Source organism: Peromyscus eremicus, unplaced genomic scaffold, assembly GCF_949786415.1.
Source record: "Peromyscus eremicus unplaced genomic scaffold, PerEre_H2_v1 PerEre#2#unplaced_182, whole genome shotgun sequence".
Taxonomy (NCBI): Eukaryota; Metazoa; Chordata; class Mammalia; order Rodentia; family Cricetidae; genus Peromyscus; species Peromyscus eremicus.
In genome coordinates, this window is record NW_026734419.1 from 252,461 (window position 1) to 276,636 (window position 24,176).

General features: G+C 41.6%; 1 protein-coding gene across 10 annotated transcripts in view; it reads left to right on the plus strand.

The window, feature by feature from the left end:
- LOC131901657 (POTE ankyrin domain family member A-like) overlaps nucleotides 1-24,176 on the plus strand; it is a 186,255-nt gene that overhangs the window by 75,710 nt on the left and 86,369 nt on the right. The window contains exons 1-3 of one of the 10 annotated variants that reach the window (XM_059252767.1): nucleotides 6,975-7,904; nucleotides 21,492-21,606; nucleotides 21,765-21,938. In XM_059252767.1, coding sequence (XP_059108750.1) covers nucleotides 7,654-7,904; nucleotides 21,492-21,606; nucleotides 21,765-21,938 — 540 coding nt within the window. In that variant the 5' untranslated portion in view covers nucleotides 6,975-7,653. Of the gene's footprint in view, nucleotides 1-6,974; nucleotides 7,905-19,057; nucleotides 19,463-21,491; nucleotides 21,607-21,764; nucleotides 21,939-24,176 lie in introns of those variants that run through there. The other 9 variants (XM_059252759.1, XM_059252762.1, XM_059252763.1 and 6 more) reach the window with 9 other exon arrangements.

Here is a 24,176-nt window from a genome sequence, read left to right on the forward strand (position 1 = left end):
GGTTAGCATTGAGACCAGAGTCACCGTCGGTGGCAGACACCCCACTCACATAGCTCCCCGGAGGCGCCTCCTCACTCAGGTTCACTCTGTACACTTGCTGCGCAAAGACTGGAGGTTGATCATTGATGTCATTGACAAAAATCACCAAGCTGGCCACAGAAGAGCGCGCCTGAACCTCGGCGGTAGGGGGCGCCCCGGAGTTATCCAAGATGGAGACTGTGAGGTTGTAGGAAGGAATTCGCTCGCGGTCCAGGGCGTTGGCCATCTTGATGAGACTCAGGTTGGGCACCTTGCTCCTCCGTACCTCAAAGTGGCGTTGCTCATTGCCCCCGAGAATCTGCACTGAGATGTTTCCATTGGCTGCCGGGGAGTCCGCGTCGGTCACGGTGAGCAGAGCCACCACTGTACCCACCTGCGGGTTCTCATCCACCGAAGCGAAGCGTAAGGCGAGGTGGCGGGGAAGTAGCGAAACTTCACTACAGGGTCGTTGTCATTGACATCCAGCAGCTGGATGATCGCTTCCGCGCGCCCGGTGAGCGAGGGCATGCCCCGGTCCGTAGCCTGCACTGTCAGCGAATACTGTCGCCGGGCCTCAAAGTCTAGCGGCTCTCGCACAGTGATGAGCCCCGTCTCCGGGTCCATCTGGAAGGGGGTTCCCTTGTCCTGCAGCCGGTAACAGATGTCCGCATTGGTGCCCACAGCCGCGTCCTCAAGCACCCCCGCCTGGTAATGGGAACTGCCAAATACCGGGGGATTGTCGTGAATGTCCTGTACAGTCACATTGACCTGAAGGTAACCCCGCCGCTTTGGCTCACCCTTGTCCTCCACCTCCACCAGGAGCTGGTACTAAGGCGTGACCTCGCGGTCCAGCCCGCCCTTGGAGACCAGGTGCAGGAACGCTCCCTCGCCACTGGGGTTCAAGGTAATGTCCAGGCGAAAGCGACCCGCCTTGTTGCCGTGGACGATGCGGTAGGAGCGGTGCTCCACGCCGTTGGAGCCGATGTCAGAGTCCATGGCGGTGTCCAGAATGACCTGACGCCCGCTGCCACTGTCCTCCTTGAAGGTGACCACGATCGAGGGATCTGGGAAGACTGGGGCATTGCCGTTGAGGTCACGCACCAACACCCCCACCTCGGTAGGGTAGGTGGGCGCCCTGGAAAGGACCACCAGGTTGACCACGTCGCTGGGCAGGCTCTCGCTGTGGATGGTGGCTGTGGTGTACAGCGCTCCAGTTATGCTGTTAATAGCGAACAGGGCGTGGCTTTCGATGAGCCGGTAGGTGAAGCCGGGGCGCGTTGGGATGGTGCCCACCAGAGTCCCTGGGGGCTGCTCTTCCATCACCTGGAACACCTGACGCTGTTCGGCCGGCCGCTTGGACCCAGGACGGGCCCGGGAGCAGAGACAACAACCCCCAGAACTCAGCAGCTGGCACAGGGATGGAGAGAGTAGCAGGAGCCGCCTTCGGCCGGGAGCCGGGTCTGCGGTCAAGTTCATGGTCCTGGTTTCCAGGAACCGCGAGAGGAAGAGAAACAAGGTGAAGGAAACGGGCTGATCCGGAGGGCTTCTGAGTGGCGCCAGTAAAAAGCCAGTTTGGCTGGAGATCTCTGCAGTTTAGAAGAGTGAGCGAGGGGCAGTTGCCCAGGAGAAGGCTCCTGGTGGCCAGGGAGACGCGCAGCACAGGGGAGGATGAGGCGACAAGCGGCGGGGCATCCCTGGGCTCTCCCGAGAAAGTTTCCAGGCCTCCAGACACTTGGATTGGAATCCTGAGTCTGAGCGTCCTGACCGCGGATAGGAGTTGCGAGAGGCGGGATGGATTTCAGGGACCTGAGGAGTCACTCACTGCACGCAGGTCTCTCCAAAAACTTTAGAACTTACCCAGAGCGTGGCGCCGAACAGGACAGAGCCAAGGGCCTCAAAGCCCTTGCACCCCGGAGACAGAGCGGGGACGCCGGGAGAACCTGAAACTGGAGGTGCAGACTCTTCTCGAATTTCGCTCGGGGGGAGCTGGGGAGGTCGTCTCTGGATCGGGCACCCTCGCGGAGGCAGCAGGGGCACCGCGTCTCCAACAGCGCTCAGCTCCGTCCCCTCGCTGGTATCCCAGGCTGCCCAGGCTGCCTTTGCGCCAGCCGCTGCTTGGAGCCCGAGGTCCAGCCCAAGCTGTTGCAGGCGCTGCTCCGCATCCTTCACCTCCGCGCCGGCATCGATTGTACATCCACAGAGCGCGGGTTCCCCTTCTTCCTCCGCGTCGTGGGGGTCAGGCAGCAGCAGCGGCGGCAGCAGCAGCGCTGGTTCCCCGAGTCCCCTCCCCTCACCATGCCAGGGGCTCTTCCCCGGGCGTTAGCGGGTACCAGCGCCCCCGGGAGCGCCTCGCCCTTGTCCTGGGATCTGTGCTTTTATTGTTCCGGGTCAGTTTCACTTTGTAATCCGCTAGGCTTTGTGTTTGGGGAGGGGTGGGTCCCTCCTTCGCGGTCCCCGAGGACGACTGGGACTCGGAGGTGCGGTGCAGCTGCACGGGGCGCCGGGTGGGCGCGCTCCTTCACAGCCAGGGCTCAGAAGTGGCACCACGGCGGATCTGGAGCCTGGCGAGTCCCCCGCTGCCTCTCCGGGTCCCTCGCACTCTCCCCGCCCCTTCCCCGCTGCGCGCACACACGCACACACGCACACACACACACACACACACACACACACACACGTGCACACACGGAGGGGGGAGGGCTGTTCGCGATCGCGAGCAAGACTGAGAAAGTTTGCTCGCCCCTCGATGCTCCCGGACTCCAGTGGCCGCCATTCCCCTGTTCTGGTCCTGTCACCCGCGGGCCCTGCCCCGCTACAGCCCATTGGCCACATCCCCGCCCGGAGTCCCCGCCGCCCTCGCCTCCTGCCGCCACTGGCTGGGGTGACGCTCCTCACCGCGGCCTCCAAGGCTGTGGGCGGGCGGTGGGCGAGCCCCGCGGCAGAGACGCAAAGAAGGGGCGACCACCCCCCAACTCCTTTCTATTTATTTATTTTCCCTTTTGGTCAAACCTTGGCTGGTGTCGGCGCAATCACAGCAAGAGTCAGCCTGGGAATAGATGGGGGTGGGGTCAGGTTTGGAAATTAATAAGTTTAGTGGCTGGAGCTGGGGGTGCCATTAGGGTCTCTGAGGGAGTTGAAGATTAGTTAGTTATAGTTGAAGGTTAGTTAGTTATAGTTGAAGATTAATTAGGATAGAAAGTGAATTAGATACATTTTGGACTTAACAAAATAGGATAATGAAATTATTATCTCTGAATTTGTCAAATACAAATGGACTAGACATTGTTTAGACATTTATTATTTGTATATATTGTATATAGTTATTGTACTTTTGTACATAGTTTTTCTTTTGTTAGTTATAACCTTTTTCTTTTTTTTCCTTTTTATTAAAATAGAAAAGGGGAAATATGGTGGTATTTAATTGTACTGAAATGTGATTTTAATTGTATGTTAATAAATAAAGTTGCCTGGGGTCAGAGTTTTAGAGCCATAGCAAGTGCGTGGAGGTGGTGGCGCACACCTTTAAGGACCTGGAGGGCGGTACATACAGGCAGTGACAAGGCAGTCACATGTTTAGGTTTACAACCAATGAGAAGGCAGAACAGCTAGACTATATAAAGACATACACACAGGAAGTAGGCCCCTTTTCGAAGAGCTCTCTTGGCTGAAGCAGGATCGCTGAAGCAGGAAGGGTAAGGCTCTTAGTTCTGACCTCTTGGCTTTCTTCTCTGAATTGGCTCTGTGTTTCTTATTTAATAAGACGGTTGGTTACATCTACAGCTGGATGTTTCCTCTTTTATATTTTAATTTCTAGAATATGATTTTTTTTTCCTTACTATATGCCCAGGATTTCCTTTTAAGTCTCCAATCGTCACCCACACTCCCAACTTCCGGGACCCGTGGTTCAGTGTCTGAAGCAAACCAGCTCTAAATACTTCCTTTCTTTTGGGTTCTTTTTTCTCTTCTGATATTCTGATTACGTGAAAACTGCACACTGTTCAGTTACCCACAGTTCTTGAATATTCTGTTCCCTTTCCTGATAATCACATCCGGTTCTATTGTGGTTTAGATTTACTTATTTTCTCAGGCTCTCTTCACCATGTTAAGTCTACCAAGGAGCATGTCAGATGCCTTCCCAGTTGGTAGAGCACTTTATTCCACAGAGGACAAAGTGTTTATTTCATCTTATGTAGTGTAGTCCATTTTCTTGGAAATCAGAGCATGAACTCAGAGCAGAAACTAATGTCTAAAGATTTTGCTGGATATAGTAATCTGGGCTGGCATCTGTGGTCTCTTATACTCTGTAGCACATGTGCTCAGGCTCTTCTGACTTAAGAGTTTCCATTAAGAAGCCAGGTTTATATTCTAATGGGTCTTCCTTAATCTGATACTTGTTTTTTCCCTTGCAGCTTTTAATATTTTTTCATTATACTATATTTTTAGTGTTTTGATTAAATTTGATTTAATTATTCTTACATATATACAGAAAATATGTAGATGCAACTTGCTGTGTCCATTATGTATTGCTTATATGTATATGTTTTAGGTCTAAATACATGGTATTGGATAAACTATCAGGGTGCACATCTCTGGAAAAACTAATTTTTTCTCATTAGTCATGAAACATTTCTTAAACAACATGTAGCAATGATTCTGCATGAGATTTTCCTCATCCAAAATGGCACATCAATGATGTTTTCATTGCTCAGGTCTTGTTTAAGAAGCCATAGTGCTGAGACTTCATGGATATAGCTTCCCTGTCATAGCTGGAAGACATAATCCTTTAGCAGATTTCTGGATACTCCAACCCTTATCTTTCCACCTCTTTTCTAGCTATGTTCACTGAAATGCAGGTGTAGGAGTTGTATTGTAGATGTTTCAAGTGGGGTTATGTAAACATGTAAATGAGGCTGCAATTTATGAATACTCCATCTCCTTATACATCAGTGTGTACCGACCTATAAAGAGCTATTTATTACACATTAAATACACCTTTCTTTCTCTAGGTGAAAATTCATCATAAAGTTTCTCCCACAAAATAGAAAGTTTTCTAATTTGTTTCATCTCTGTTATTTCACTTGAGAAATATATTCTCCTTTCCACCAAATCAAGTCATCACAAGTAGATATAGAGAATGTATACACATAAGGGGAATCTGTTTCTCCTAGGTTAGTAATGCATAATACAAATTGTTGTCTAATGGAAAGGGGCTGGGAATCAAGGTGGGCATATTGTTATATTAAGGCATTAATAAATGCACATTCTTACCCACCTGTATAATAACTGCATTTTATAAATTCTAAACTAAAGTATTTTTAATAAAATACACATAGAACTATAATGAGCAATAGAAATAACTACCTGTAAAATGGAATACTGCTGAATTATTCATTATAGACTTTCTCTCATGTATTTAAAGAATGCCGAATCCTTACAACTTCTGTTAAGGAATCATCTCTAAGTCTTCTTGAAGAAAGGAATTTGGTTGATAATCATGTATGGGTAGTATGTGCTTGAAAAAAGATCTCTTTGTTCTGGATAAGCAATATTCAAATATGATTTTCTCAAATTGAATGTACAGTTCTTCCTTACTTTCTTCTGTATAAAAAACAGAAGAGAACCTAAGATCTTGTCCATAACACTTACATACCTATACTGAGTCAGAGGCCATATGAACTTGTAAAATAGAATTTGCTTGTTGTAGAAGAAATGTTGATGATATAAACTTTCATTGTGGATTGGAGGAATTAGCCACTTTTTCACCCAGCTACATAATTTAAATGCTCTGATATGCATTTTACATAACTTTACCAGCATGTCAATATTGTACAGTAGTGACGATGTGCTTACAGAACACAACGATAACATAAACAGCTGAATATATAAGAAAAAGAGCACAGATTGTGCATGTGAAACTCAGGCAAAAGAATGTGAAAACGACTTCACTCTCTGCATGGATATCTCTATGCAATAAGTATAGAAACTTTAAAATGCATCAGCAATAGAGAGAATCAAGCAGAAGAACATCAGGGCTGGGAATCAAGGTGGGCATATTATTATATTAAGGCATTAATAAATTAAATGTAATGGACACGTCATTCAAGATCTCTGGGATGCTGCTATTCAGATATTGTACTTGTTAATTTTCTGTTTCTGTGATAAAACACCATGACCAGAAGCATCTTACAGAATGAAGAGTGTATTTGGGCTTCCAGATCCAAAGGCATCGGAGTCTATCATGGTGGGGAGACTTAGCACAAATGGCCCACATGGGGGCAGGAAGGAAGCTTAGAGGTTCCATCTCAACCACACTCAGGAAGCAGAGAGCAAACACAAGGGCATACACTATGACCATTCAAGGCCTGTCACCAGGGACAGATGTCATCTATTAAGGCTCCATCTCCCAGATGTTCCACATCCTCCCCAATTAGTACTGCCATCTGGGACCAAGTGTTCAATTATCTAAACCTGTTGGGGGACATTCTTTTTCAAAAACACCTCAGAGACTAAATATAAATATCTGGTATTGCAGATAGAGTGGAGATAATCAGAGCATAAAAATCAAGTTCTGTGAAACAATAGCAGAAATTTCCTCATATCTAAGGAAATTTATGAACCAGCTCTACAGAAGACATTTAGAACCACAACAGCCATGGCTGGATAATAACTTCTCCACATTGTATTGTAAAGACATTAAGCAGGGAAGAGGAGCTTGGACCTGCCTCATCTGAACATACCAGGTTCTACTGACTCCCCAGGGGAGACTTTGCTTTGGAGGAGGTGGGAATGGGAGAGGGGGTTGTGAGGGAAGGCTCAGGGAGTGGGAGGAGGGAGGACAGGGGAATCCCTGGTGGATATGTAAAATGAATAGAAAAATCTCTTAATGAAAGAAAGAAAGAAAGAAAGAAAGAAAGAAAGAAAGAAAGAAAGAAAGAAAATTTGCCATTTTTGAGGAGGTTCTCACTATGCAGCTCTGGCTCACTTGTCCAGGCTGACCTCAAACTCACAGAAATCCATTTGTCTCTGTCTCCTGCCAAGGACTGGGATTAAAGGTGTGTACCATCACTCCCAAGCACACAAAAATCGTTATTTTACAGCTTTTCACGTCACTGAAAATTGCAAAAACACAGAACCAAAAACACCAGAGAGAAGTTTCAAGAAATTCCATGTCCTTACGAAAGCAATCCATCCATGACTTCTTAGTAAAAATGTAAATAAAAACAAGCCACAAACCCAAGAAGAAATTTTGTAATGAATAGTTGCAGTACCAAAAGAAAAGAAGCACCAAGCAAGATTACAGTGGGAAGGGAAGGATCCACCAAACCTGAGGAAGAGATTGAGGATATGTGCAAACGAGTGCAGGAGACCGCCACACTTACATTGCACATGCGCAGTGAGCACAATTTGCTCCATAAACTGTCAGTTATGCCTGAGGAAGAACGAGCATGCTTTTGTTTACCAGTGTTGCTTAGCAACGACTGTTCTATAACTGCCTGTTTAGGTTTGACTGGTCAAACCATAGCCTCGCACTTGTGAGAGTCGCAGAGTTAGGCTCTGGTTGTTAGATGGTCAGTGGTTAAAAGTTCATCATTTCCTAAAATTACTTAGTGTTGAGTTGATAGAAAGGTGGTCACAGCTATGCTGTCCACCCTGAGGAAGCTCTTCTGCTTTAAGAAGGAGCCGAAAACCCCCTTGGGGTTTTGTGACGGCCCAAGCAGGGGAACGGGATACTTGTCCTGCTTTCACTGTGGAACTAAAGACAGGTACCGCCAGCCTTATGACCCTGAAAACCAATTTCATGAGGCAGTATGCATGGGAAAGCTCAAAGTGGTGGTGCGTCTCCTCAGGAAGAACCAATTTCATGTGAATGATGAGGATGAAGGGAAACGGTAAGAACACTTGGAAGATAAGGATGAGGGGCCTTGAGGAAATCGGGTGATGGGAGAAACCTACCTTTCCTAGCTCTGTTGAGGGCAATAGGGGTGAGGAGAGACTCAGCTGTGCTTTCTGGACTACAGTCTCCTTGGTACCCGTGATCACACAGGTCCAGTGTCCAGATCTTCTTCTGGAGGAGGAGAACCATAAGAATAAAGCTCCAGCAGGTTTACTGTCACCCTGTAATTCCCCTACGGAGCATTTTCTTATGGAGCATCGAATACACAATAGAATAATCTAACAAACTATAAAGAAATGGGAATTAATTTCAATGTACCTAATAAATACAATGTTGTGTAAACTGTAGAAACTACAGAGATCAAGTAGTGTTCCTCATAATGTCTTCCTCCCACCTAAAATCACCCAAAAACATTCAATATGGATCTTTTATCTGTGTGTACTAACATTTATATTCCTCACTGAAAATAACAGAAATAATCTAAACTTGATAGATGGGTGTGTGCTCCTCTTCCTGCTGCTCCTTCATTTTCTTGTTGTTTCTCACTAGTTTCCTGGGGATATCACTCTCCCTTCTCCGTAGATTTCTCTTAAGTTCCTTCACTCATTATTTCATATGTTTCTGAAAGTTTATTCAGTGTGGCCTTGGTCAGCCACCATTTTAATAACACAGTGTGCTGACAAGCTCCAAGTTCTCTGAAAGTTACTTCTGACATCTTTACTTACTTCTGATAGAGGTGAATGGAGCTTGCTGTGAATTTCATGATTTACAAATCAACAAACTATCTTGCTTTCCCAATTTTGGGTTTACTCGAGGTGGCCCACAGTGTCCTAAATCCTCATGAAATTGATATTAGATACTGACGTTAGGCATAGCATACATCTAATTCATATGTATGCTGTGAATTTAACTGTTGTCAAAAATGGCCATTCTTACATATTTGACTTGAGGTTCCATACTTACTTCCTTTGAATTAAAGTTCCTTAAAAAGCAAAGCCAATTTTGCTGTGCATTTAGATTTTGCTGTTGACACTTTTCACTTTTTCTCAATAGTACACTTCATAACTATGTTAAAAACAGTATAAAGACTAATAATGATGTGTGTGTAATATATATGTGTATATATATATATATATATCATATATCACATTTCACTTAGTAGAGACATCATGCATGGCACAATGACATGTTACCTTATGTATTAAGAATTGCTTTTAAGTGTTGCCAATCATTGTTGTACATTATGAATTATAAATGACATCTAACTTTAGCTTAATTAAAATGTGAGAAAAATCAAATCTCAAACTCAGTGTGTGCCATATCTACAACCCAGGCTCCCTGGAGGCTGAGGCAGCAGGAGCATACGTTTACAGCAGAACAAGTCTCAAGTTTTGAAGAGATCACCTTAGACTTGAAAATATATACTTGCTCTGTACATTCAGTGTTTCTTATATGTATATGTTTTATGTCTAAATACATGGGATGGGATAATCTTTCCTGATACACATCTCTGGAAAAGACTAATTCTTTCTCTGCCAGAGGTCATTAAATATTTCTTACAGACCATCCAGTGATGAGCTCTCATGAGATTTTCCTAATCCAAACTAGCATTTCAACTGATCGTTTCATTTTTCAGATCTCATTTAAGCAGCCATATTATTGAGATTTCATAGGTATAGCTTCCCTGCCATAGCTGGAAGACACAATCTTTTAACAGATATACTAATACTCCAACGCTTATCATCTTTCCACCTCTTTTTCAGTGATGTTCCCTGAAATCTGGAGATGTAAGAGTTGTGATGTAGATGTTTCAGCCTGAGTTTTGTAAATATGTAAATACAAATGCAATTTATGAGTACTCTAACTAGAACCTTATACCAGTGTGTACAGACCTATAAAGAGCTATCCATTATATGTGCATTTAAGACGGATTTTTATTTTTCTAGGTGAAAGATTAATCATAAAATTTCTTTTTTTATGCTTCTTTTTTTCCTTTTATTTTATAATTTAATTAAATTTACATATCAGCCACAGATTCCCTTGTCCTCCCCCCTCCTGCCCCCCCAACCCCCGCCTTCCTGCAGCCCACCCCCCATTCCCATCTTCTCCAGGGCAAATCATAAAATTTCCTATGTGAAATGAAAAGTTCTACTCTAATTTCTCCACTCTCTGTTACTGGATTTGAGAAACATATTCTTCTTCACACTAATCCAAATAGTCTAAAAGAGCTACAGGGTTCGTGCACTCATAAAAGGAATCTGTTTCTCCCAGGTTAGTGATGCATTATATAAATGCTTGTCTAAAGGAATGGGACGGAATGTACATTCTCATGCACCCTGGTTAGAAATGCATTTCACAAGTTCTCTAATAAGGTATTTATAATAAAATGATATAGACCTATAATGACCAGAGAAAATGTCTTCCTCTGAAATAGAATCCTTATGAGGTATTCATCATAGGAGTTCTCTCATGGCCTGAAAGAATGTCACATCTTTACACCTTCTGTTTAGTAATCATCTCTAAGTCTTCCAGAACAGTGCATTTGATTGATAATCATGTAAGGAGAGTATGTTCTTGGAAAATAGATTTCTTTATTCTAGATGAAAGATCCTCAAATATAATTTTTCAAATTAAATAGACAGTTCTTATTTTCTTCCTTCTGTATATTGTAATAGGAGTAATGCCAAAGATCTTTTCCATAACACTTACATTCCTATAATGAGCTGGAGGAAATGTGGGCTTATAAAATGGGACCTGTGTGATATAGAAGAAATATTGACTATAGACATATGAATCTCTCCCACCTGCCTATTTCCAAATAATCAGTCGGAGGCTTATTATCAATTACAAACTGTTTTGTGTATGGCTCAGGCTTATTGCTAGCTAGCTCTTACCTCTTAAATTAGCCCATTTCTATTAATCTATGTATTGCATGTGTTTCGTGGCTTTATCTGTGTTCTATTACATCTTGCTCCTCCAGAGGCATGCATTGTCATCCCTGACTCTGTCTTTCTTCTTCCTGTATGTCTCCTTGGATTTCCCACCTGGCTCTAAGCTGCCTTGCCATAGGCCAAAGAGCTTCATTCATCAACCCATAAGAGCAACACCTATTCGCAGGGTTCCGAAAGACCACTTCACAGCATTTGACAAAACTTTCATTGTGGATTGGAGAAATTAGCCACATTCTTATCCAGTTACATAATTTAACTGCTCTCCTACATGTTTTGCATAAGTTTGCAAGTAGCTCAATATTGGACAGTTGTAAAGATGTGCTCACAAAATAGAATCTACTCATTCTGTGTTAATCATGCCTCATAGACTACATTTCAATTATCAAATACTGGATGAACGTGAAGTGTCTTCCAACCTTTTATGTAACCAATTTCAAAAAAATTCTAACATTCTTCTTGTCCATAGTGCTATAAGATTTAAAAATGCGATAGTTAGTGTATACTTTTCACACAGCTTCTTCATTAATGCACCATTCATAAACTTTTGTTTTGGAAAAGAACAGTGTTTCATTTTCTTCTCTATCATGTAACTGCATTATCCAATGTGGTAACTATTTCTCCAGAGTGCAAATCTACCTAGATCATGTTTCTTGTTCATGTGTTATATATCTTAAAATGAGTATAGAGAATATATGCTACATAAAAAGAATATATTCATTCGTGACAAAATTTTAACACGAGTTTCTGTCATGAAATGAAAAAAAAAACACCATGGAAATGATGTCTTCTAGACACAATGGATCTGATGCACAAGTGAATTCATAAAGACTGTGGCAGTACACAAAAAACTTGCACAGGTTCAACTACATGGAGTTCCAGCATTGAGGAGGGTAGAAAATGAAGTAGGGTTCCCATCCCTAATAAAGAAGGTATCTGAAATTTATACCTACCAGAAAGGGAAAACCTTTTTTCTGTAACGGAGTGACTCTGTGTATACAAAATCCCACGGCCAAGAGTAGTTGGCCAACAAAAACGAATTCCAGGTTTTTTGTGTATGTGTCAGGGGGAATTTGTGTTTTCTCATTTTTGTTTTTACATTTGTTTTGTGGTATTATTGCAAAAGAAAAAGAAAAGAGAAAACAAAAGCTTAGGTTCATAATGTGGAAGGGAGGATCTGGAGTGAGTTGGGGGAAGGGAAAGCACGGTCAAAATATTTTGCATAAAATTTTGGAAACCAGTAATCTTGTAATTGTTAAAAATATGAATCTAAAAAAATAAATTGTTATTCTGTTTTTCCATTACCTCTTAAACTGATAGTTTAAACATTTTAAACATTAAAAAAATAATTTTTTAAAAGGAACAATAGACAGCTAACAACTACTGAAAGTGGGAAAATTAGTCTTTTCCAGGGGTAAGTCCCCTAGTCGTCATGTAACAGTATTTAATCACACACTCTAAATAGCCAGACCTCCAACTTAGGAAGGAACCTAAGGCTTTTGCTCAGTGAGTTTCCCATGCCCTTCATGTACATACCCTCTCCTCATCCATGCCTTTTCAATCATGTCCATTCTTGCTCTTTTAACAATAGCTAGGAAATGGAAAAAATCTTAATGTAGTTCAATTGATAGATGGATAATGAAAATGTGGTACATATACACAAAAGCAACATGAAGTGGACTCAGCAGGTTGCATTAATCTCTCTCTCTCTCTCTCTCTCTCTCTCTCTCTCTCTCTCTCTCTCTGTGTGTGTGTGTGTGTGTGTGTGTGTGTGTGTAACAGTAATAATTTTAAAAAGAGGCTATCAGTTTAAGAGGTAATGGAAAAACAGAATAATTTGGAAGGTGAAAACATTGGAAGAGATCAAGGAAGGAAAGAAAAAGGTAAAGTGATATAATTTATATGTTAATCAAAATATAATATGGAATTAAAAAATCAGAACTGGAGATACTGTGTAGTGCTTAAAGTGTTTCTTACTCTCCATTAGAACTAAAGTTTAGTTCTTAGAATGCAGTTCAAGTGGGTCACAACTGCCTGTTACTTCAACTCCAGGGAATACAACACCTTATTCTAGCCACCTCAAGCACCTTCACACACATAACACATAGAAATACACAGAGAGACAGAGACTGAGAAATTTATTTTTTTCATATATTTGTATTTTATTTTATTTTTTTCTTTAGAATTTTTTTATTCATTTTACATACCAATCAAAGATCTCTTCTTCCCTCCCTCTGCCCCTCCAGCCTCCTCTTTTCAACCCACCCTTCATTCCCTCCTACAAGAAGGTAAGGGCTCCCATGGGGAGGTAGTTAGTAGAGGCAGGTCCAAGCCCCACCCCCTGAACCAAGGCTATGCAAGGTGTCCCATCATAGGTAGTGCTCTCCAAAAAAGCCTCTCATGCACTTGGGATGGATTCTGATCCTACTGCTATGGGCCCCTTAAGAAGATCAAGCTACACAACTGTCTCACGATGCAGAGGGCCTAGTTCAGTCCCATGCAGGCTCCACAGCTGTTGATCCAAATTTCATGAGTTCCCACTAGTTTGGTTTGGTCATCTCTGCAGGTTTTCCCATCATGATCCTGATGCACTTGCTCATACAATCACTCTTCTCTCTCTTCGACTGGACTCCTGGAGCTTGGCCTGATGCATGGTTGTGGATCTCTGCATCTGCTTCCATCAGTTACTGGAGAAAGGCTCTATGATGACAGTTAGGGTATTCACCAATCTGATTACCAGGGTAAGCCAGTTCAGGCACCCTCTCCACTATTGCCAGTAGTCTAAGCTGGGGTCAACCTTGGGGATTCCTGGCAACTTCCCTAGCACCAGTTTTTTCTCTATCCCCATGATATCTCCCTTTATCATGGTATCTCTTTCATTGCTTTCCCACTCCACCCTTTTTCCAGCTGAACCATCCAGTTCCCTTATGTTCTCATCCATCCCCAATCCCCTACCCTCCATTGCCCACCCCTCATGCCCAGTTTACTCATGGAGATCATCTATTTCCTTTTCCCAGGACAATCCATGTGTCCCTCTTTGGGTCCTCCTTGTTAGCTAGCTTTTCTGGAGCTGTGGGTTGTAGTCTGGGTGAGTACATACCATGTTTTGTAGCTTAAGTTTTCCTGCCTGGCCCACAGTCAGGGCAAATCTCTCTCACCTGCCAGTCCCACAGCCACTCAGACCCGACCAAGTAAACACAGAGACTTATATTGCTTTCAAACTGTATGGCCGTGGCAGGCTTCTTGCTAACTGTTCTTATAGCTTAAATTAATTCATTTCCATAAATCTATCCCTTGCCACATGGCTCGTGGCTTACCAGGATCTTCACATGCTGTTTGTCATCGTGGTGGCTGGCAGTGTCTCTCTGACTCAGCCTTCCACTTCCCAGTTTTATTCTCCTCCTTGCCCCGCCTATACTTCCTGCCTAGCCAACGGCCAATCAGTGTTTTATTGATTAATTAGCAACACATTTGCCATACATCCCACAGCACTTCCCCCCCCTTTTTTTTTTTTCAAAAAGGAAGGTTTTAACCTTAACAAAGTAAAATTACATATAATTTGGGAATTTGGGCGTAGCTTCTCTTACTACTTCCTGCTGGAAGGGGGCGCTGTATCTTATGGGGAAACAAAGAAAATTTTAGAATTATGGAATAGTCCATGAGGCTGTATCGTCTGAGCCAGATGCCTTCAAACCATTCTGGATGTTGGATCATCTGGGCCATGGTGTCATTGGAGACCTTTCAGGAGGTCTTGGCTGGTCAAACCTGATGTATCTTAATCTTGAACAAATCCATAGCCTCTGGCTTTCTGTGGGAACAAAAGCAGAAACTCTTTTCCAAAGTAACATATCCTTACATCTAAATTTTGAAGTCAAGATATCTTTAAAATATATATATTGGTTTAACTCAACAGCTTTTACAATCAAATGTTTTTCTGCAGTTAAAAATCCCAAAGACAACACAATCCAGATTCTCTGTGTAATATCCATTTTTACGTGGCTTATTTTTTACACTACCTTTACTGTCTCTTTAAAGACTTTATTTTTAAAACTATGTATTTGTTTCTATAACTCTATATATCACCTTTTTTGTCTCTTTCAAGCCTAAGTATCTTTTACACACATTGCAAACTATTACATCTGAATCTGTCTTATTGTGAATCTCTTGCCTTAAACTGCAGCAGCTGTGGCTGCTGGCTCCACCCACCTCAGCTTCCCAACATGGCTACGTTTATCACCAGCTCTGGGAGCTATCATGTGTCTATGCTTTTATCCAACCAGTGTGTAGTCTAGAAACCTTTTTTTGTTTGTTTGTTTTGTTTTGTACTGTCAAAGTCTAAATCCACCATGCAGCTTAATGTGCCACTTCCAGAGGCCTCATTCCTGCCAGTAGCTCAAACCAGCAGCTGCCGCTCATTTGAGAGAGACAATTAGGAAGCTGTTTTTAGCTCCGTTTTAGAATCTTTTTTCTCAGTTTTTAGGTAGAAACTCTTGCCCCACGTTGAGCGCCATTTGTAGCTTAAGTTTTCCTGCCTGGCCCACAGTCAGGGCAAATCTCTCTCACCTGCCAATCCCACAGCCACTCAGACCCAACCAAGTAAACACAGAGACTTATATTGCTTTCAAACTGTATGGCCGTGGCAGGCTTCTTGCTAACTGTTCTTATAGCTTAAATTAATTCATTTCCATAAATCTATCCCTTGCCACATTTTTTTTTGTTTTTGTTTTTGTTGTTGTTGTTGTTTTTTTTGTTTTGTTTTTTGCTTTCAAACTGTATGGCTGTGGCAGGCTTCTTGCTAACTGTTCTTATAGCTTAAATTAATTCATTTCCATAAATCTATCCCTTGCCACATGGCTCGTGGCTTACCAGGATCTTCACATGCTGCTTGTCATCGTGGTGGCTGGCAGTGTCTCTCTGACTCAGCCTTCCACTTCCCAGTTTTATTCTCCTCCTTGCCCCGCCTATACTTCCTGCCTAGCCAACGGCCAATCAGTGTTTTATTGATTAATTAGCAACACATTTGCCATACATCCCACAGCAATGTTTGAGCGAGTACATATCATGTTTATCCTTCTGAGTCTGGGTTACCTCACTTAGGATGATATTTTCTAGTTCTATCCATTTGCCTGAAAATTTCATGATGTCATTGTTTTTCACTGCTGAGTAGTACTCCACTGTGTATATGTACCACATTTTCTTAATCCATTTTTCAGTTGAGGGGCATTTAGGTTGTTTCCAGGTTCTGGCTACTACAAATAATGCTGCTGTGAATATAGTTGAGCATGTGTCCTTGTGGTGTGATTGAACATTTCTTGGGTATATGCCCAAGAGTGGTATAGCTGGGTCTTGAGGAAGATTGACTCCCAATTTTCTGAAAAACTGCCATATTGATTTCCAAAGTGGCTGTATAAGTTTGCAACTCCTACCAACAAAGGAGGAGTGTTCCCCTTGCTCTACATTCTCTCCAACATAAGCTGTCTTCAGTGTTTTTGATCTTAGCCATTTGGACAGGTGTAAGATGGTATCTCAGAGTCATTTTCATTGGCATTTCCCTGATGGCTAAGGATGTTGAGCAATTCTTTAAATGTCTTTCAGCCATTTGAAAAATTTAATTATTTTAATTTAAGAATTTTTTTTATCCATTTTACATACCAGTGACAGATCCTCCTCTCATACCTCCTTCCACTCCCCCACAGCCTTCCTCCCCCTGACCCAACCCCCATCCCCTCCTCTGAAAGGGAAAGGCCTTCCATGGGGAATCAGAAAAGCCTGGTACATTCAGTTGAGGCAGGACCAAGCCCCTCCCCCTTGCATCATGGCTGAGCAAGGTGTCACACCATTGGTAATAGGATCAGAAAGCCAGCTCATGTACCATGAATAGATCCTGATACCATTGCTAGGGTCCCTTCAAGTAGGCCCAGCTACACAACTGTCTCCTGTGTGCAGAGGGCCTAGTCCAGTCCCATGTGGGTTCCACAGCTGTCTAAAGTTTATGAGTTCCTATGAGCTTGGTTCAGTAGTCTCTGTATATTTCCCCACCATGATCTTGACCCTCTTGCTCGTATAATCCCTCTTTCCTCTCTTTGACTGGACTCCCTGAGCTTGGCCTGGTGCTTGGCTGTGGATCTCTGCATCTGCTTCCATCATAATGATGGTGGTTATGGTATTCACTAATCTGATTACTAGGGTAGGGTAATACAGGCATCCTCTCCACTATTTCTAGTAGTCTAATCTGAGGTTGTCTTTATGGATTCCTGGGAATTTCCCTAGCACCAGGTTTCTTCTTAACCCCATAATTTCTCTCTCTATCAAAATATCTCTTTCATTGCTCTCCCACTCCATCCCTCCCCCCGCTTGATTATCCTGTTCCCACATGTTTTCATCTCCCATCCCCTCCCCTATATTGCCCCCCCATCACCAGTTTACACATGGAGAACTCATTTATTTCCCCTTCTCAAGGTGATCCATGTGTCTCTCTTAGGATTCTCCTTGTTTCCTAGCTTCTCTGGAGCTATGGGAAGAATAACTACTATATAAATAAAATTTAAAATAATTAGAAATGAAACATCCATTACTACAGTGAAGATACACATAAAACAACTGAATGTATAAGAAAATTAATACACAACTTGGATGTGAAATTCAGGAGAAAGAATGTGAAAACTATCACAGTAATTTTTCCAACATAATATTTGTATTGCTTATTGGGAATTTCAAAAAAATGTGTAACAATCACACTAGCTTCCCAGTTCTCCCAGGTCCACCATCCAACATTTGTGACCCAGCTCCAAATACACCAAGTACAATTTGTGTTGCTCCTGTACTCACTGGAGTGGCTGGCTATTGGGAATTTCACTTTTACAGGTTTTTTTAATGGAAATATATCTCTATACACAAAGCATAGAAATTCTTTCAAAAGAGTCAGCAATAGAGTGAAAATCCAGTACAAAAACATCAGGGATACTAAGGTATGTGTATTATTATATTTAGACACTAATAAATTAAAAGTAATGAGCACATCTTTTATGATCTCTGAGATGCTACTGTTCAGAGATTGCATTTGTTAATTTTCTGTTTCTGTGATAAAACATCATGACCAGCAGCATCTTACAGAAGGAAGAGTGTATTTAGGCTTTCAGTTCCAGAAGCATAGGAGTCTATCATGGTGGGGAGACTTAGCACAAATGGTCAACCTGGGGGCAGGAAAAGGAAGCTTAGAGGTTCCATCCCAACCACACTCAGGAAGCAGAGAGCAAACACAATGGGCGGAGACTATGACCATTCAAGGCCTGTCTCCAGGGATGGATGTCATCTAACAAGGCTCCATCTCCCAGACGTTCCACATCCTCCCCAATTAGCACTACCCTCTGGGAACAAGTGTTCAATTATCTAAACCTGTGGGTACATTCTCTTTCAAAAGTACCTCACACAGCAAATATATGTATCTAACACTACAGATAGTGTATGGAGATATTCAGGGATAGAAAATATGTTCTATGAAACAACAGCAGAAATTTCCTCATATCAAGAGAAATAAATAGACCCAAGTACACAGAATACATTTAGAATCACAACAGACATGACTGGATAAAAACTTCTCCACTTAGTATTGAAATCATGTGAAATTAAAAACATTTTTTCATTTCATTTTCTTAAGGAGGTTCTCACTATGCAGCTCTGGCTCACTAGACCAGACTGACCTCAAACTCACAGAAATCCATTTGTCTCTGTCTCCTGCCAAAGGCTGGGATTAAGGTGTGTACCATCACTTCTGAGCTCAGAAAATAGTAATTTTACAGCTTTTCACTACACTGAAAATTCAAAGAACACTGAAACAAAAATATCAGGGAGAAGCTTCAAGAGAGAAATTTCCTTACAAAGACAAGCCCATCCTTGACCTCTTAGTGAAAAAGGAAATAAAAAAACAAACACTCAGCAAAACAAGAACAAAACCAAAAAAAGATATCATAATGAGTAATTACACCCACAAAGAAAGTAAGTACCAAGCAAGATTGTTGTGGGGAATAAAGAAATAAAGAGATCGAGATCTTGCAGGATATACACAAACTAAAGCCCAGGAGACCGCCACACTTATATTGCACATGCGCAGTGAGCATTATTTGCTCCATAAACTGTCAGTTATGCCTGAGGAAGAACGAGCACGCTTTTGTTTACCAGTGTTGCTTAGCAACGACTGTTCTATAACTGCCTGCTTCGGTTTGACTGGTCAAACCATAGCCTCGCACTTGTGAGAGTCGCAGAGTTAGGCTCTGGTTGTTAGACGGTCAGTGGTTAAAAGTTCATCATTTCCTAAAATTACTTAGTGTTGAGTTGATAGAAAGGTGGTCACAGCTATGTTGTCCACCCTGAGGAAGCTCTTCTGCTTTAAGAAAGAGCCGAAAACCCCCTTGGGGTTTTGTGACGGCCCAAGCAGGGGAACGGGATACTTGTCCTGCTTTCACTGAGGAACTAAAGACAGGTACCGCCAGCCTTATGACCCTGAAAACCAATTTCATGAGGCAGTATGCATGGGAAAGCTCAAAGTGGTGGTGCGTCTCCTCAGGAAGAACCAATTTCATGTGAACGATGAGGATGAAGGGAAACGGTAAGAACACTTGGAAGATAAGGATGAGGGGCCTTGAGGAAATCGGGTGATAGGAGAAGCCTACCTTTCCTAGCTCTGTTGAGGGCAATAGGGGTGAGGAGAGACTCAGCTGTGCTTTCTGGACTACAGTCTCCTTGGTACCCGTGATCACACAGGTCCAGTGTCCAGATCTTCTTCTGGAGGAGGAGAACCATAAGAATAAAGCTCCAGCAGGTTTACTGTCACCCCGTAATTCCCCTACGGAGCATTTTCTTATGGAGCATCGAATACACAATAGAATAATCTAACAAACTATAAAGAAATGGGAATTAATTTCAATGTACCTAATAAACACAATGTTGTGTAAACTGTAGAAACTACAGAGATCAAGTAGTGTTCCTCATAATGTCTTCCTCCCACCTAAAATCACCCAAAAACATTCAATATGGATCTTTTATCTGTGTGTACTAACATTTATATTCCTCACTGAAAATAACAGAAATAATCTAAACTTGACAGATGGGTGTGTGCTCCTCTTCCTGCTGCTCCTTCATTTTCTTGTTGTTTCTCACTAGTTTCCTGGGGATATCACTCTCCCATCTCCGTAAATTTCTCTTAAGTTCCTTCACTCATTACTTCATATGTTTCTGAAAGTTTATTCAGTGCGGCCTTGATCAGCCACCATTTTCATAACACAATGTGCTGACAAGCTCCAAATTCTCTGAAAGTTACTTCTGACATCTTTACTTACTTCTGATAGAGGTGAATGGAACTTGCTGTGAATTTCATGATTTACAAATCAACAAACTGTCTTGCTTTCCCAATTTTGGGTTTACTCGAGTTGGCCCACAGTGTCCTAAATCTCTCTCGTGAAATTGATATTAGATACTGACGTTAGACATAGCATACATCTAATTTCGTTGTATGCTATGAATTTAACTATTATCAAAAATGGGCATTCTTATGTATTTGACTTGAAGTTCCATACTTACTTCCTTTGAATTAAAGTTCCTTAAAAATCAAAGCCAAGTTTGCTGTGCATTTAGATTTTGCTGTTGATAATTTCCAGTTTTTATCAATAGTACATTTCATAGCTTTCTTTAAAAAATCCAGTAAAAGTCTAGAAATGTTTTATATTTATGGATATGTATATATGTATGTATATGTATATCACATTATATTATCACATTTCACTTAGTAGAGACACCATGCATGCCACAATGACATGCTATCTTATGTATTAAGAATTGCCTTTAAGTTTTGGCAGTCACTGTTGTACATTATGAATTGTAAATGACATTTCAATTTTAGCTGAGTTAAAATGCATGAAAAACCAAATCTCAAGCTCAGTGGTGTGTCATATCTACAATCCACGCTCTTTGCAGGCTGAGGCAGCAGAAGCATAAGTTTATTGCAGAACTTGTCTCAAGTTTTGAAGAGATATCCTTAGACTCTAAAATTTATACTCCTTAATATATTTACAAAATAGAGATAATGGAACTAACATTGACTTGAAAATGTTTATTATAGTGTTAACACTCATAACTTAAATACCAAAAAGATTGTTAAGTTGTTGTTGAAGAATATTTTCTGAATAGTTGCAAAGAATCTAATTGAGTCATCCTAATTTGATAGAAGTATTCCTTTTAACACCCATTTTCTGGACAAGAATTCACAACATAGGAAGGCTGAGAAGTAGTTGGTTGATGGTAGTGTCTAGAGTAGGATTCAAACTGAAAATGAGTTCACCCAATAGTCATGTTCTTTTTGCTCAAATAGGCTGCTCTTTACTACATAGTTCACTAATAGAGCACTTATCTAGGCTGCAACAGCTGTGTGTATTATTCACACTGCGATAAATGATAGTTGCAATAAATTTTTAAATACAGTAAATTATAAGAGCAAATAAAAATAAATTTTGAATGAAGTTAAATATTTTTATGGGTCTATGGACTTAAATACTATATAATATTTATAAACACCAGAGTGATTGTGTATGTTGATAATAGTGCCTTACAGTTTTCCTTCAAAATGTCTCTCATTCCCACAGAACTGCGCTCCACTTTGCATGTTTTTATGGCCATATCAATCTGGTTTGTTTACTGTTATTTAAGGACTGTGAGATTAATGCCCTTGACAATCAAATGTCCACACCACTAATGAAGGTATTTCAAAGACTTCAATTTCAGTAATTAAGTTGATCTAAGTGTTTAGAATGAAAGTAAAATTAAAGTCACTTAAATATAAATCATGGTGAAAGTTGGGGGAAGTTTCTTGTGTGTTCTTTAAATTGACAGTGTTTTCCTGGTAATGATATCCACAGGCTGTACAAAGCAGGGAGACAGAGATCGTGTTTGTCCTACTTGATCATGGAGCAGATCCCAATATTAAAGACTGCAATGGAGAAGCAGCAATCCACCATGCAGTGTATGTAGACAGGCCAGATATTGCCAGCAGTCTTCTTGAATTTGGGGGAAACATTGAAGATACTACAAAGGTAAAAATTTTCTAAATTGAATCCCCAAGTATTTGAAAACTATATGCTTTAACAGTTGTCATATCTTGGTCCAATTTTTTCAGGTTTAGAAGTTGAAGTATTACTTGACTGGCACTTTGAAATAACTTGATCGGTATCCATCTAAGTATTGATATGTTGTTATAGTTTGTTTTTTACCCCACTGAGTCCAATTCGTGCTGCCCACATACTCTTGGGTATGTGACCATCCACTGGAGCATGCTCAGTCCACCCAGGCCACACCTTTAAATGAAAATGACTATCCAGTCCTAGCAGCTATAACTGTCAAGAAGTTCTCAGCTCAGAGCAGAACTTCATGCTAAATTCCTGCTTGCATAATGACATTTTGTGTCACTTGAGCTTCCAACCATCTTCTGAATGTTTTCACGGTGACTGTGATGTCATATGAACATCTACGCTGGTGTGCCCATGAGACACTCTTTTCTTTTGGTCATCCAGTGGACCTGGCTCTTACAAGCTTTAACCTGATCTTCTACAGTGACCCCAGAGACTTGAGAGGAGGTTTATATCAATAAGGTTAGAAAGATGGGTGGGTACAGAAGAGAGGTGCATTTGGAAAGTAGTGAAAGGGAAGGGGTGAATATGATTAAATTGCACTGAATATAGCTCTCAAAATTATTTCCAAAGGGGGAGAAGTAAATGTTAATTTATTGAAATCAATATTAGAGAATTTAGCTTACTTTTATGGAGCCATGGAAAATATTTATAAAAATAGATAATGGACTAAAAGGATTATTTGACTTACATTTCCAAGTTACTGTGTATTACTGGGCAAAGCACAGAATCAGGATCTTGAGAAAGCTGTTGACATATCATCTATCCTCAAGAGAGGGAGAAATGAATGAGTCCAGGATGCCTGTTTGCTTACTCTGCAGCTATCTCTGTAAAGTCTTACACAGCCGTGTTCTGAAACAAGGCTGTGGTGCCACCCACCAGGGGCTGGGTTCTCTTCATTGGTTAGCCATCAAGATAACTTCCTATAGGCAGCTGGATATAGCTTTGTCTGTGGTATCAGGAACTTGTAATCCTTCCTTCCTCCTCATATCTCCACAGAAACAGAATCAGTGGCCTCTTGAAAAACTCAGAATAGGTGTACCCCAAAACTGCCTACATACCAATATCACACCCATCAAATATCCAATTCCAAAAGCTTCAACACCTACCCAAAATATTGACAAGCTGTGCTGGGATATAAATCACTTCAGGCTGTGGGTGATACTTCACCTTCAAAATGCTATCACAGACTGAATATTTGCAACTGAAGCATGGTACATTGCACTACAAGCACTTGATTTCCACACATCCATTAGTATGCATGCAGCAGAGGTTAAAATTTTAGTAAACAAACCCAAGGGCTATGGAACAGCGCAGTCCATTCATAACCTCCGTTTTCTCCAGGAATGCAGTGCACGCTCAATCTCTAAGAGAATTTTTAAAACTGTGCTTCATCCTGACTATAACAAATCAAATCATTTTGCTTTTGAGCCCCTATGATGGAATGGTTCCCTGCAGGTACTTCCACAATCCAACCTCCAAGTGTGTTTTATTTGCTAACAAATCCCATTTCACCTGCTTTGCCGATACAGGTGTTTCAGTCTACTAGCCTTATTTCTTAGTGTTTGATATAAATTTAGGATGTCTGAAGATTCCTTTTCTCCCTTGGCAGTTTGCAGAGCACCACAGGAAGCTAGTACTTGGATAGGAATCACTGGGTTAGTTCCAGCTTTATTCCTGCTAGTCTTTTCTCCAAAGGATTTGGTGTCTTTTGTAGCAAGATCTTACACTTAAGTGACTGGAGGCAACCAAGAGCACTGGCAGTAGCTCATATTGTTTGGGAAATCTCTGGAACTCCCAAAAAGTCTAGGGAATTTTTACCTGCCTGGCACTGTGTATTTTGTTAGCTGTGGAGTTGGGCAAGGCTTTTCCACCCCTTGTTGCATAACTTCATGTAAATTACAATACATCGTCTTAATCTCACTGATATTGATAATCCTAAAATCATCATAGACTTCCAATATTAATTTTTTAGATAGGGTTTCACTATGTAGCCCAGACTCTCCTAGAAGTCACGATCCTCCTGCAATAATACCCTGCACTCTATTGAGGGGATTACAGTTGTGCCTTCATTTCTAAATTCTAATGTTTAAAATACTTTTAAATTATTGCTCTATTTTGATTCCTGCTTAGGTTGTTTTCTAA